This window comes from Etheostoma cragini, chromosome 2, assembly GCF_013103735.1.
Source record: "Etheostoma cragini isolate CJK2018 chromosome 2, CSU_Ecrag_1.0, whole genome shotgun sequence".
NCBI classification, from domain to species: Eukaryota; Metazoa; Chordata; class Actinopteri; order Perciformes; family Percidae; genus Etheostoma; species Etheostoma cragini.
The window spans coordinates 24,090,414-24,104,651 of NC_048408.1; the positions used below are offsets into that span (position 1 = coordinate 24,090,414).

General features: G+C 41.1%; 2 protein-coding genes across 2 annotated transcripts in view; both read left to right on the forward strand.

The window, feature by feature from the left end:
* sec23b (SEC23 homolog B, coat complex II component) overlaps window positions 1-4,126 on the forward strand; it is an 11,835-nt gene extending 7,709 nt beyond the window's left edge. Inside the window, exons 12-19 of the mRNA XM_034892999.1 lie at window positions 99-190; window positions 402-508; window positions 1,105-1,258; window positions 1,424-1,501; window positions 1,717-1,878; window positions 2,068-2,154; window positions 2,287-2,508; window positions 3,074-4,126. Coding sequence (XP_034748890.1) covers window positions 99-190; window positions 402-508; window positions 1,105-1,258; window positions 1,424-1,501; window positions 1,717-1,878; window positions 2,068-2,154; window positions 2,287-2,508; window positions 3,074-3,163 — 992 coding nt within the window. The 3' untranslated portion in view covers window positions 3,164-4,126. The remainder of the gene's footprint in view (window positions 1-98; window positions 191-401; window positions 509-1,104; window positions 1,259-1,423; window positions 1,502-1,716; window positions 1,879-2,067; window positions 2,155-2,286; window positions 2,509-3,073) is intronic.
* A 5,340-nt stretch (window positions 4,127-9,466) lies between these two features.
* LOC117951849 (germ cell-specific gene 1-like protein) overlaps window positions 9,467-14,238 on the forward strand; it is a 6,018-nt gene continuing 1,246 nt past the window's right edge. The window contains exons 1-4 of the mRNA XM_034883805.1: window positions 9,467-10,116; window positions 11,928-11,975; window positions 13,378-13,530; window positions 13,864-14,012. Coding sequence (XP_034739696.1) covers window positions 9,828-10,116; window positions 11,928-11,975; window positions 13,378-13,530; window positions 13,864-14,012 — 639 coding nt within the window. The 5' untranslated portion in view covers window positions 9,467-9,827. The remainder of the gene's footprint in view (window positions 10,117-11,927; window positions 11,976-13,377; window positions 13,531-13,863; window positions 14,013-14,238) is intronic.

Genomic DNA, 14,238 nt, shown 5'->3' on the forward strand with positions numbered 1-14,238 from the left:
CCCCCCCGATTCGCATTCCTTCCTACACACAATTGAATTGCCTTACAAAGGCTGTCGTCTACTGGCATTCATCACAATATGTTCTCTGTCTTTCCTGTAGGAGATGGGTATCGGCGGCACGAGCCAGTGGAAAGTGTGCGGCATCAACCCCTCCACCACTTTGGCCCTTTATTTTGAAGTGGTGAATCAGGTAAAAGAACACACGCTAACACTATCGGTACTAAAAGGCTGATGAAGTGCAGTCACTAATCACATACTTTTGATGTGATGAAGGCTTTAAACAATGGCTTTTTGTGTTGTTTGTTTTCCTTGTAGTTGAAGGCCATTTGTCAGGCTCGTGCAAAGAAAGAAGTGACTGACAATAATGGTCTTTCTGTCTCTCTTGTTTTGTGTGTGTGCAGCACAATGCCCCAGTCCCTCAGGGTGGCCGAGGGGTGATCCAGTTTGTAACCCAGTACCAGCACTCCAACACACAGAGGAGGATACGGGTCACTACCATCGCCAGGAAGTAAGACCTTAAATCTGTAACGAGCTAGCTTGGTTTGCAGAAAAGACTTCTGAAATTGTGTCGAAACGATGACATGTGAATAAAAAATGTAACAAGTGGGAAAAAAAACAAGGTCTTTAGGCGCTTCACAGTAACCTGAACGTTAGCTTTATCAGGACTATAATGCCACATGTAACTGTTTAGAAATGTACACACTGTCTTATGGTTATCTTCTGCAGGGACAGTACATGTAGTAGCAGTAGTAGTAGTAGTAGTACTAGTAGTACATCTACAAACATCTCTGTCAGTCCTAAGGCTGTCAGTCCTTGGTTACCTTCTGTCCTGTCCCTACACCATGAAGAAAATTCACTTTATGCACCCACACGTGTTAGTTAGTGATATAATGACCCTGGCATTTTGCCTAGAAAGGAAAGTGATGGCTAGAGTCAATATTAAGCCTCACTACAGAAGGATGCTTGTTTACATTCTTAATTTGTGGCGACGCCCTCAGAGACCTGTGTGCATGTCCCTCATTCACACCACACCCATGCTCACCTGCGCCTGTTCCCCCTCCCTTTTCTTTTTCCTCTTTCTGTCTACCCCCACCCCCACCGAAGCTGGGCAGATGCACAGTCCCAAATCCAGCACATTGAGTCGTCATTCGACCAGGAAGCGTCCGCAGTGCTCATGGCTCGCCTGGGAGTCTTCAGAGCCGAGTCGGAGGAGGGGCCGGATGTCCTGCGATGGCTTGACAGGCAGCTCATCCGCCTGGTGAGTGACGCTCCGTCCACACCCACTCCGCCCTACCTGCGCTTTGTGACGACACCAAGGCATAGTTGACACAAATTCATGCTGTGATTGCTCACGTGTGACGTGCCCAGTTATGTAAGGTTTATCTTCATTGTTTGAACAATGTTTTTCCTCTTCCGGTCTCAGTGTCAGAAGTTCGGCCAGTTCAACAAAGATGATCCTACATCCTTCAAACTGTCAGAGTCTCTGTCCCTCTACCCACAGGTAAACCTTCCTTCAAGTAAAAATACATACAGTTGAATCTGTTAAAAAGTTTAAAAAAAAAAAAAACTAAATAAAATGTTCTACTTCTATATGTCTGATTAAGTTCAACATCAAATCTTGTTGTAACACTGTCCCTGATTTTTATTTGAATTTAAAAGGCTTTCTTTTCATGAACCACTTTTTTTTTTTCACCCTCCTTTCTTCTCAACCTGCAGTTTATGTTCCACCTGCGGCGGTCACCTTTCCTGCAGGTGTTCAACAACAGCCCCGATGAGTCGTCCTATTACAGACACCACTTTGTCAGGCAGGACCTGACCCAGTCCCTGATCATGATCCAGCCCATCCTCTACTCATACTCCTTCCATGGACCACCAGAGGTCAGCCTCACACCCTCCACACCGTTATTATTATTATTATTTACTATTATTATTATGATTCTTATTGGAGGCGCAGCAGGCCTTTCCTAGAAGCTTCAGGATGGCTTCATAAGAAATGACCGTCAGTCATGTGATGTATTTGGTGCTTGAGTTGTACCTAACTGTTCTGGATGGGATTGTTCATTCCAGCCCGTTCTCCTGGACAGCAGCAGCATCCTGCCGGATCGAATCCTGCTGATGGACACTTTCTTCCAGCTGGTTATCTACCATGGAGAGGTGAGACCGTTTTATTCATTCTTTGATCTCCAGCAGGACAACATTTGATCAATTCCAGAAAAGGTCTGGGAACCACTGCATTAGGTGACAGCAGGCGTTTCTTAATGTTGTCATTTTCCTCTTCTTTTCCAGACCATAGCCCAGTGGCGGAAGGCAGGCTACCAGGAAATGGCAGAGTACGAGAACTTCAAGCAGCTGCTGCTGGCTCCGCTGGATGACGCCCAGGAGATCCTACAGACGCGTTTCCCCATGCCACGCTACATCGACACGGAGCACGGAGGCTCGCAGGCTCGCTTCCTGCTCTCCAAGGTCAACCCCTCGCAGACCCACAACAACCTCTACGCCTGGGGACAGGTACTGTATCATAAGCTACAACTTACCATTTCGTAATTCCTTGTACTTGGTATAATAGGTTGCTTTTAGAGGTCAACAACATTTTCAACAGACTAAAGATGTTCCTCCTTAAGATGGCACAGTGAGGTTATTTACAACATCCTATTTAGCTTCCATAGCCCCGTATCAGTATAAAAGAGAAATAAAGGCTCTCATAAAAAGAGAAACCCTATAAATATGTATGTGCAATAAAAAATTATAATAGGACGATTATGACTAGTGCAAATATCAGTATTAGCAGGATGTATTGCAGTGAAAACGGTGAAATGAACAATAAACGTTTTAAAACAATTCATGAAAGAAATTTCTCATTCCCTTCTTACGTCCAAAATAATGTGAACCCCTGGATTGCCTGCACCCCTGGGTGAAAAACAACCTGTGCTGCTGACAACTCTATAAAAATGTCAAACTGTCAGAAAACACAGGTCTTGGATTTGCTAAACTGAGATTTTATGTGTGGACAATTGAAAGATGAAATTTAACAATTATCTCTTGTTCCTACAATTTTCTTCCTGTGCATCTGCAGGAGACGGGGGCCCCGATCCTGACTGATGACGTCAGCCTTCAGGTCTTCATGGACCACTTGAAGAAACTGGCAGTGTCCAGCTCTGCGTAGAGGACGCCTCTATTCCACCACAAAGAGAGAAGGAGTGATCTGACATTCCTGTTCTGACATAGGGATCCATTAACATTTCCCCTGTTTTTGTAATGGAGCCAAACCCAGACAGTCTACTGTATGTGCTTGCTTCATTGTGTCTTTTCTGGAGTCATGTGTGACGTATCCATGCTACAAAATGAACAGAGAGAAAGTGGGGAGGGGTGAATAGCACATTCTTAATAAGAACACATTTCTACTCGTTTTCATTAACATGTTATTTATGAGAAACTGCTTCAATACTCCGGACTGTCCTTGTAAGCAATATCAAATCCTCTATTTCTCTTTTTATATTAGATATTACCTCTGACATGCAGTATCATTAGACCAATTATTCTTTTGCTTTCTTTGTTTGTCCTAAACACGTGTGTCTACTGCATCCGACTTAGTTGAAGACGCTGTTTGAATAGGACTCTTTTTTTATGTGTTTGCTTGTCTATAGCTAAAGAAGAAATGCCCAGAGTTTTCTCTTTAATAAATTATAATGGTATTTCTAATGCAGATTAAGAAATGTTCACAGGGCTAATCGGTCTTCACGCAGATGACTTGTTAACTACGGGTTAATTGACATGTGCATTTAAAATCCTACATGGATTATACCTTTAAGTGTTTTCCAAGAAAATTCCCTCTGAATAATGAGGATTAATGTTCTGAGGAATGGAAGTCAATCACATCAACTCAGCCGAGAGTGACTCTGTTTTCAATGACGAACATTTAGATTTATTTTTGACTTAATAGAGCTATAGTTCAGTCCCCTCATCCTGTCTCATCACCATCTGGTATTTTGCTCCCGATGATTGCCCAAGTGTCTTTGTAATCAAACTTTAATATACTGTAAGACTGTATAAAAGGGACAGTAGTTTGATTTAGATCCTGTCTGGATGCCTAATGATATCCATATAAAGCCCTGTTGGCAGGAAACAAGTTTCTGTCTGTGTTTTGTGTCCTTGCAACAGCATGCATGTCCCAATCGCAAAGCACTTTCATGGATTAGAGGTGTATGAACTCTGTAGTCAGAGGTTACCAGAGATGCTCAGTTCATACACCAGGCATCCACTTGGTGATGTGCAGCAGAAGGAAAGGTTTGCTCTTAACTCTGCAGGTTTGTATGATTGTCAGTAGGCGCAAGAGAATGGCCCACAACATGTTGCAGTAAGTGGTGTTTTCTGTGCAGATTGGAAGCAACACTCTCTCAACAATTGTTTTGTTTTTCCTCATTTGTTGCTACTGTACATACAGCCTGCATGGCACGCAACCCCAATCATAAAACCACTCCCACACCATCTACTGTCACTGTAAGCTGATTTCAGAGCACCCAGACAGTAGGATTTCGAGGATCAGTGAACGGCAGATTATGAAGACTAATCCTTGGGGGCGATCTGTATAGAGGCAAATTGTACTCTTAGCAGCTTTAAGGGGAAGTTGTCATTGAAATACTAATGAAGTCTGTGTCTATCAAGAGCTTAGGCCTTAAACAGTGTTGCACTCTGGTGTCACATATGCTCGAAAGGTATTCAAGCCAAGTGAAATAGATTCTATGCAACAGTTCTTAATCTCTTTTTACAAGGATATTCCTGACCTGCAAAAGACCAATAACTCCTTTTAGGTGCATCTATTTCAGTCAGTTTAGACTGGTGCAGCTGTGTAAGATCTGCCATACCGAGCACAGATGTATAACTATCTTATAAATAATCTCGTCTTTGTTTTCAATCTGTATCAATACGCTTGGTCATCTTGACACATGCAAAGGCTGCAGCTGTTCAAAGATGTTCAGAAAAAAAAAGAACATTAAAAATTTCTCTCAGCACACAATTTCTTGCCTTCAGTGATTATTCACGATGCCCACGTCCATGTGATTCTCAGGCTTAGGAAAAGCTGTAAGGAAATATGTAGTCTTATTATCTCCTATCAAATCCTAATGGATCAGTTTGAGTTCAGCAGCTAGAGAAATCCATTCCGGCTTCTGTCCCAGATAACTTATGTAAGCTTTCTATATGGAAAATGTCATAGCATATTTACGTTACAATGAATACTTGCCATAAATACCATAGGGCACGGCAGCAGACGTTTTACCTTCTAGTTGCCCCAACATTAAGTTAACCTCCAAAGCACTATCCCTTTTAATAGTGATACAACTAATTACAAAAAAACGCAGGGAAATTATGTATATCTAGTGAGAAATCCCATAAGCAAGTAAGGAAACGGATAAAAGTAAGTTAAAAACTGTTCATGGTACACAGAACAGAACACATCCTAAAATCACCAGGAAGGAACTAGATTCATGTTGAATCTATCCATATGAGGCCTTAGTGGTTGTGTGAACATTCATTCCCCACATGTTGCAGTTAAGGACCTAAAACGTGTCAACTTGAGAGCGGCAACTAACTTCTTGTCATTGCCACAAATTATCACCATCCTCATGGACGTCATAAGCCGTATTTACCAGGATGTAGCCAAGTATTCTGACTTCCAGTATGCTGCTCATATCCAATAGGACTCTGGGCAGCTGTTGGCAAGACCCACTGATTGCTCTCAGGACACAGGGCAGTGTTTGAAGCTATGAGATGTGTAGAAGGGTTTACTCACAGGGTGGGAAGTGATGACTTGCCCGACAGGGTTTTGGTTGGGTTTCTCTTGGATTGTTTTCAACCAAAGAGGTTCAGTCAGTTCCATTTGTGAGTTTTGGGCCTGTAAGCCTGTTTAATGTAGAGCAAATGGTATTTGAATTAATCCTGTGTAAATGTAGCAGCTAATGTGCCCATCCTTGATCACCTTTACAGTGGCTTGCACAAGTTCACACCCATTCTAAAGTTGAAAAGAGGAAGAAAAAAAACATTCATCTTTTTGAAATTGATCTTAATGCCTTAATTTAAAAAGATTTAGGAAAATCAAAACTTTTAAGGACAACAATTTTCTTTATGAATTAACAATGTATTGTAAATAAATAAATGTTCTTCCCTAAAATACAGGGGGGGCATAAGTATACACACCCCTATGTTAAATTCCCATAGAGGCAGACACAATGTTTTTTAAAGGACAGTTATTTTATGGATCCAGAATACAATGCATTCAGATAACGTCCCCTTGGCCTTTAAAATTATAATAACCCCCCATCATCACATACCCTTCAGCATACCTAGAGATGAGCATGGTGTTATTTTAGTTAGACTAACAGCTGGTTTGATTTGCTTTGACAGATGATTTTATGGAAAGTTCCCCATACCTATCTCTATGTATGGTGAAAGGTATGTGATGATGGGGAGTGTATTTTAATTCCAAACGCCAAGGGAACTTTATCAGGATGCATAATATCCTGCATCCATGAAATAACTAGCCTTTAAAATAAAAATCTGCCTGCTTCTATGGGAATTTAACATAGGGGTGTGTACACTTATGCCCCCTGTATTTTAAGGAAGAACATTTATTTATTTACAATACATTGTTCATTCACAAAGAAAACTGTTGTCCTTAAAATGTTGGATTTTCCTAATTTGTTTTAATTAAGGAATTAAGATCAATTTCCAAAAGAAGTTTTTTTATTCCTCTTTTTAATCAACTTTAGCCTGGGTGTGTAAACTTATGCAAGCCACTGTATGTACAAGATCATACCAAGGATTAGCCCCTGTGTCACCAGCAGCTTGTTCAACAGTATTTGGGGCACTTTGGTGGCCTGATTTGTCAGTTTTCAGAGTCATGTTGAAGTGCGGCTTACTCTCCGGGGGGAATTGAACATGAAGGCGTGCTGCTGAAGTAACAAAGATGGCAGGCCCATCTGGCCTCATTTACTCCTGGTTTGGAAACACGGAGGCTCAAAAGAATGGTATTTTTAGCTCATTCTCACACAAGAATGCCAATGCTCATGGGAAACATCTTTGAAATGCCAACATTTGTTTTGTCTCCGCATGGCAGCACACAGATTAGAAGATGTTCACTGCAGACCCTCAGTGGTGTAGATCATCTCTACTTCTCACAGTGTGCAGAGCTCATAGTCCTCTCCAGGACTTCACTCTGACCAAAGCACAGAGAAAACCCAAACAGCTCTCAGAAGTGAAGGCAAGGACTAATACAAAAACATCAGCCGCTGTGAGGAATTAACAAGAAATTGTTGCACAGCTGCTGTTTATTACATTTCATTTATTTTTATTGACGGATGAATGTAATACGCACACTTTGGGCCACTCTGCATAATTCAGGATAAGTGTCAAATGTAATGTTTTAGTTCACAACAACTGACTCTTATCTTTTACTTCGTCAACATGCTCACCCCTGGTGTCCTCTGTCTAGTGACTACAGAGGGAAACGAGCTTTAAGCTGTATCTGGTGCAAAATAAACAATTTAGACTCTGACCCTTGTCACATACTTATATACTACATATACACATACCCCTGATGTTAAAAAGAGTACCAATTCCCTCCCCATTGCATTCCTATAACACAATGAACAGTTAGTTGGTTAGCTAGTTGGATAGTTAGTTGGTTAGTTAGTTTGTTAATCTTTTATTTAAACAGCCATTATTATTATATGTAATAACATATGTTTGTATATCTTTGTAGACCTTCCACAAGATCAACTTCACAACTCAATTTTCATAAAAAATAGAAAACACTCCTAAATTAAGAGATAGTTACTTCTGAAATTCAAATAAGTATGATGTTTTAAAATATGAAATCCAAAACTTAAATTGCTTTGACTAGTTATCTTTATTTTTACTAATTTGATAAAGACTGAATTTAAAGGGGCACTCCACCAATTTTACACATCAAGTTCTGTTTACCTCTCACATGGAGTACGACTTTGAGGTATTTTGGGATCCAACAATTATAAAAGAAATTGTGTGCACATCCCACCATCTGGCAGGTGCAGGACAAATGAAAAATACTAAAGTAAAAAATTTTAATGTCTGCAACACTGCTTTATGATCCCATAATTTAATAAAAAACGCAACATTTCGACCCTACTGGGTCTTCTTCAGGCAGATGGTGGACTCATTTGACAAAGGGATATTTGTAGGTCTAAACTGCCAAGTAGCACCACTCATGACTCAATTAAGAAAACACTTTCATGCAGATATTCAACAAACTACATCTCAAAAAACATACAATTCAAACATCATTCAATATCCCCAAAAGAGTAGATAACGTTGCTCTCCACAATGGAAAGAAAAATAAAACAGAAAAACAATCCCCTCTAGCGACAGCCCCGCTTTAATTAGACTGTGTACAGGCATGAGACACCGGTGCTTTCACACACAACTTAGTCCCAGTTTCTCCTGGACAGGTATCGGCTACACCTGACTGAGGAACAGACCGGCAGTTTAAACACGGAATGTAAATCCCTAACAGCCAATTTGTTTCAAAACTTTATACGAAACTCTCTGACTATTTTTTTTTTTTGCAGAAGTAGAAAGGCGTAAAAGCAGATGTTGTTCCACACCATTGACCTTCACTAAATTCTGTAAGAAATGAATGATATTCTTAACACTGATGTTACCAAGCTCAGAAAGTAAATCAGGCTTTTCATTAAAGGGGGAATTTCCTTTATGAATTTCTTTCTTTAATTTATGAGTTTTTTATGTAAAAAAGGCAAACACGTTTTTATGCTTTTTGTCTTTAAAACCTTTGAAACAACTCAATCTCAAGTAGTGGTGACTGTTTATTCCAGATAGACTTCTTATTTTGGGTCAAATCTTGTCTTAATTATATTTCAATTAAAATGAATGCAGACTCTAAAGGCACGGTAATGATGTAACGGAGAAATAATAACATACAGTATGTCCATGGATCCCATTTGATTGGGCTGTTTCACTGATTGCTCCCTGATTCTGGTCCGTGAGGCTCCCGTTGTTTTACCAACACATGCTGAGCCACATGGGCAGCAAATGAGATAAATCACATGTGAGGTGCTGCATGTAAAAGCACTGCAAATGGACGTTGTCTAGCCATATTCTAGGACCCAACTTGACTTGTCCATATGGGACCTAAAAGTTTATTTGCTTTAATTTTGTCTCTTGTCCCCCCCCCCCCAACAACTTTACAAAATTTTACAAAAAAATTTGGAGTAGCCCTTTAATTTAATTCCCCATATGATAGGCTACAGCTATCTTATATTCCTAAAAGTGCAGTAGTAGTAGTAGTGCTGTGGGCCTACTTTGATTTTAAAGGTTTTAATTTAAGTGGTCCTACAGGCTATAGACAGGCTGATGATCGCCCAGTACATTGTCAGCGCTGAAGGGAGGAGATGAGATGCACCCTATTGACAGAGAGGGGGAGAGAGTGAGACCGAGCGCATCCTTAGAAAAAGTCTCACACTTGATTCAAGCCAGCGTCACTCCTCTGACAGCCTGACATCCCATAGGCTGGACGTTCATGGGACACCGCGCGTGATAACGAAAAAAGGTCTAACAAAAGTGACAGGTCACACTTGTTGGCACACACAGGAGCTCAGTGTGGGGATGCTGTCAGTGACCTGCGCATCAATGGAGATGTTTGGTAACGGTAGAGTGCCAAATGGGACCAGTACTTTAATTTAGCCGGGGCTCGTGCACGTGTAGCCTACGCCACTCCACTTAGCACGCATGAACTTTTCGGTCCTCCACGCGCCGCCGCATCCTTCTTCTCACGGACAATGAAGACGACTCGCAAATGCAGGAGCCTAATGTCGGTTAGCTTGAACTTCTTCGCCCTGTTCTTCTCAATAACGGCGTTTATAACGACTTACTGGTGCGTGGGGACCCAGAGAGTCCCCAAGCCAAAGTGCAGCAAGTTGAGGACACACCAGTGCATAGACTACGGAGTGAACGAGACAGACCCGAACAAAGTGGTGTACAGCTGGGAGACCGGGGACGACAGGTTTCTGTTCCGACAGTTCCACACCGGCATCTGGATCTCATGTGAGGAAAATATCCACGATGAAAGTAAGAGAAGAAGGTGTGTGGATGTGTGAGCGAGCTTAACTTCATACCTCAGCGCGAGACACAGTTATTTGATGCTCAAGGTGACATTTGACTGTTTGTATGCAATGATCGATGGTGCTGAGAGGTTCCACTTTCAAGTAACTGACTATTATTGCAGGGATATGTCTATCACTTTCAGCCTTTATGTAGAACAATTGTTTTTTTCTCATTGCTTATAATTATACGAATGCCTTTTTAACGAAAGGACTACCATTTATTTAAATATCTATTTTGAAAATCAATTTGGAGATATTCTATCTAGCCTACAGGGGAAAATTCAACACAAAAAAGCTTTCCCCCCCTTACATTTCACTCCTTCCATTTCCCTGTCTTTTGTTTTAATGTTTACAGACAAGATCACCATCATCATCCCAGTTTACTTAAACTGACACCAGTTTTAGTAATTTTAACTCCCTGATTTGTCATAATCGAGCTCTCATTTCAGCTCTCATTCATCTCTAATGGAGATTATTGGCTTTCTTTGATATATTCCCCTATATGACAATTTCAGGATAATCACCTTCCAACTATATCAGTTTATCAAATTGCAGGGGTTTGGTGAATCTGGCATGAAATGCAGAGCAAACAGCAGCACATAGGAGGTGAGTCTAATGTTAAAAAAGGAAGGGAGAAGAAGGGCACTCACTCTCCACATTCAGTGTTGTACTCAGAACGGGCTTTAACTGGGTGGCTGTACAGCCCTTGCAAGGGGCCATATGTGACTGCTTCATGGCTAAAGCCAAAGGAAAGAGGGGGAAAAAAGTGTAATCAAGCCAGATTAGTCCTCTCTGGTTAGGTCACTGCAACTTGTTCAGGAATCTTTTCAGCACCCACCTTTAATCTTAGTGGGATCATGTGCTAATAACACCCCACATATTTTTATGATGCCCAAGACTAGAAATGAACCACACATTGAGCTTACACTAAAAGGAATTCCTAGCACATGTCCATGTAATCAAGTGGCTGGACGGTGGGGAGAGGGGTGGGGGGTTGTGGGGGGGAGCTGAGACAGCTTGAGTTAATAAGGATTATGTAACCGGGGCCTTGATGAGTTTTTCCTCAAAACAGCTGTTGCCACCCTCCATCTATACCTTAATTAAGGTATAGATTAATTTAATGGATTAAAGTGTTCCATTAGAACATACAGCAAATCCAGAGAATCGCTCCGCTCAACAGACGACAAAGGGAAAACATCTCACCCGCTGCAACGTGCAGTGTCAAGGGCCTTTTTTTTAACGTTCTATTCATTCATTTGACACAGGAATAATATTGCTATCCTGTCCTATAAAGTTAATTTCATGCAAAGTACCTGGAATTCAATAGGACAAGAACCAGATGTTGAAACTGATATAGAAGCCCAAACACCTGTGTTTCTGACACCTGCCTCTTATTCAACATTCTGTTAGTTCATTCCTGAACTTATGAACTCTGAAATTTGCCGCGGGCTGCGTGGTCATCGGGCAGGAGGTCGCACTCTGTCTAAGCCGATCCAGAGAAACACACCCGGACAGAATTTGGGAATTTAAGGCAGATTAGGACTGAGGTCTGTAAGAGTTCAGTACTGAGTGCATTCAATTTTTGTTTAATCCCAAACCAGCCTGACCTTTTCAACAACTCACACGCTGTCCTCGGAACTTTCCCATAAACAAATTTCTGACTCATTTCTGACCTGCCACATGGTGAATTCAACAAAAAGTATTAGTTAGAGATGCCACTGCTACCGTTCTATGCTAAATCTTAAGTCATAACAATATGTTGTTATTCTGCTGTAGGTGAGATGTGCAGAAGCTTCATCGACTTGGCTCCTGCATCAGAGAAAGGTGAGTGTCCACTGCTCATCATCAGGATGTCCAATTACGATCAAAAGTTCTTTAAAGCTATAGTGCGCCGTTTCTGCATGATGGACTCTTCAAAAGAGGTAAAATTATCTTCACTGGAGCTTCTGTGCGGGAAAGTCAGGGGAGGACACAATCTTCTGAAGGTAGCTCTAATGAGAAATACAGAGAGAGTTGTGTGGAGCTGGTAGTCTTAATTAATTTTCCTCATTTGACAATGGCTTGAATGTAACGGACGTTTAATAATATCAAAAAGGTACGCATAATTAGTTGAGTTTGTATGTTTAAATGCTCTTTGGAAGAGGTTAGGAAGGTTTATTCCAAGGTATTATTGAGGCATCCTCACTGATCTTTCACAGCCATGGCTATGTGCAAAGAAGTGCAATGGCTTGAAGCATGTCTATTTCCTTCCAAAATACATATATCATGGTGGCGCAATGTCTCAGTGGTTAGCACTGCTGCCTCAAAACAAATAGGCACTGCAGAGATCAATCCCCAGTCCAGACAGGGCATGTTTTCCTGTGTTTCTGTAGCTTTCCTTCCTTTGCTCCAGTGTCCTCCCACCAGTAGGTAACTAAATGTTTATGGAAACTTCCTTCAAAATCTCCAAGATGATTATTTAGACAATGACAGTACAGTATAGTCTCCAAATGCGCAACCAAAAAGGGACGTTAAATATAAATTGATCAAACATTAAGAATTATTATCTACTGAGCTATGTAAATACGTACAGAGTATCATCTTTGGTCTGCTACTTACTTCCCAGTTCCCAAAATCATCAAGCTCTTAACTTTCATCTTGGGCATTTGGGCCCCTTTAACATGAAACTATACAGACACAGATGCGGCGACACACAATTTTTGTTCACTGTAATGGTTTTCAGCTGTGTTGACACTGTCGTTTGAGAAATACTGGTCTTCCCGGCTCTCTGTGAAGTGATTGAATAGAAAGAAAGACGAGAGGCAGACTGCAATGGAGATGCAATTACGCTTGGCTTGATTCATTGGAAAGCTGATTAAGACATGGAGCAAACTGGAGAGCTCTGACATCATTTGAATTTCAGCATCTTACCAGGCGGACATTTTAGCTGCCTGAGGAGCCATTGCGATGTTAGATTAGATGGCACATTTATGTCCAAAACATATAATTTTGTCTGTTTTAAACTGATATGGTTCAAACAATGTAAGTATTGCACCATTCAACATCAGCCAGTCTCCATAAGTAAACATGTGTACATTTACAAGGGCATGAAACAACTGCACTACGTACTCAGGCTGACCATGGACTTATTGTAACACACTGTAAATATACTGTGTGTCATATCATCTCATAAAATAAATAAAGTAAATATTTGGTGTTTTCATAATCAAATGTGCCCATTTTGCAGGGATGTTGTGGCTGTCCCTGGTTTCGGAGATGTTGTACATTGTTCTGCTGGTGGTGGGCTTCAGCCTCATGTGTTTAGACCTGGTCCACTCCAGCAACGTCATGGATGGACTAAAGCTCAATGCCTTTGCTGCTGTCTTCACTGTGCTCTCAGGTCTTCACACCTTTATTTCTTATTAACTGAAAGGCTTTTATTGTTTGTTTGTTTTCTGCCTGCACTGCACTGTAGTCAAGTGTTTGTGATTCCAGTATCCACAACATATTATATCCCATCTTGTGGTAAGCAGGGATAGGGGATTTAATGAAGAATTTAATGCTTTCAAGACTCACGTTGAATTGTTTTATTTGTGCGTACATGAAAAGTCTTTACTGTCAGTGTGAAAGTACACATCATTCTATTTCTGAAGAATTCTTTGCAATCAATTTGCATTTGAACCATGAGCCATGCAGCCATCAAACTAACCACATGTTTTCCGTATTATTTCAGGTCTTCTTGGGATGGTCGCTCATGTGATGTACACACAGGTCTTCCAGGTGACTGTCAGCCTCGGCCCACCTGATTGGAGGCCCTACAACTGGGACTACGGCTGGTCCTTCTGGTATGACTCCACAGGCACACAGCAGAAATCAAAGATTGTGCTCATATTATGTTTTTTTCTCTCGAATATCACATGAAGCACTGCTATATAAATAAAGTCAACTCACCCATTAGGAGACCAGATGAGGGGATTCCATTTTGCATGAAGGAGCCCCAAATAGTTGGTTATAGCCCTGCTCTCACCTCTCCCCAGCATCACTGTTTCTAATGAAAAAAGCCCAAAGCTCTCTCTCATGCTATGGCAGGATTAGGCTTTGGTGTCCA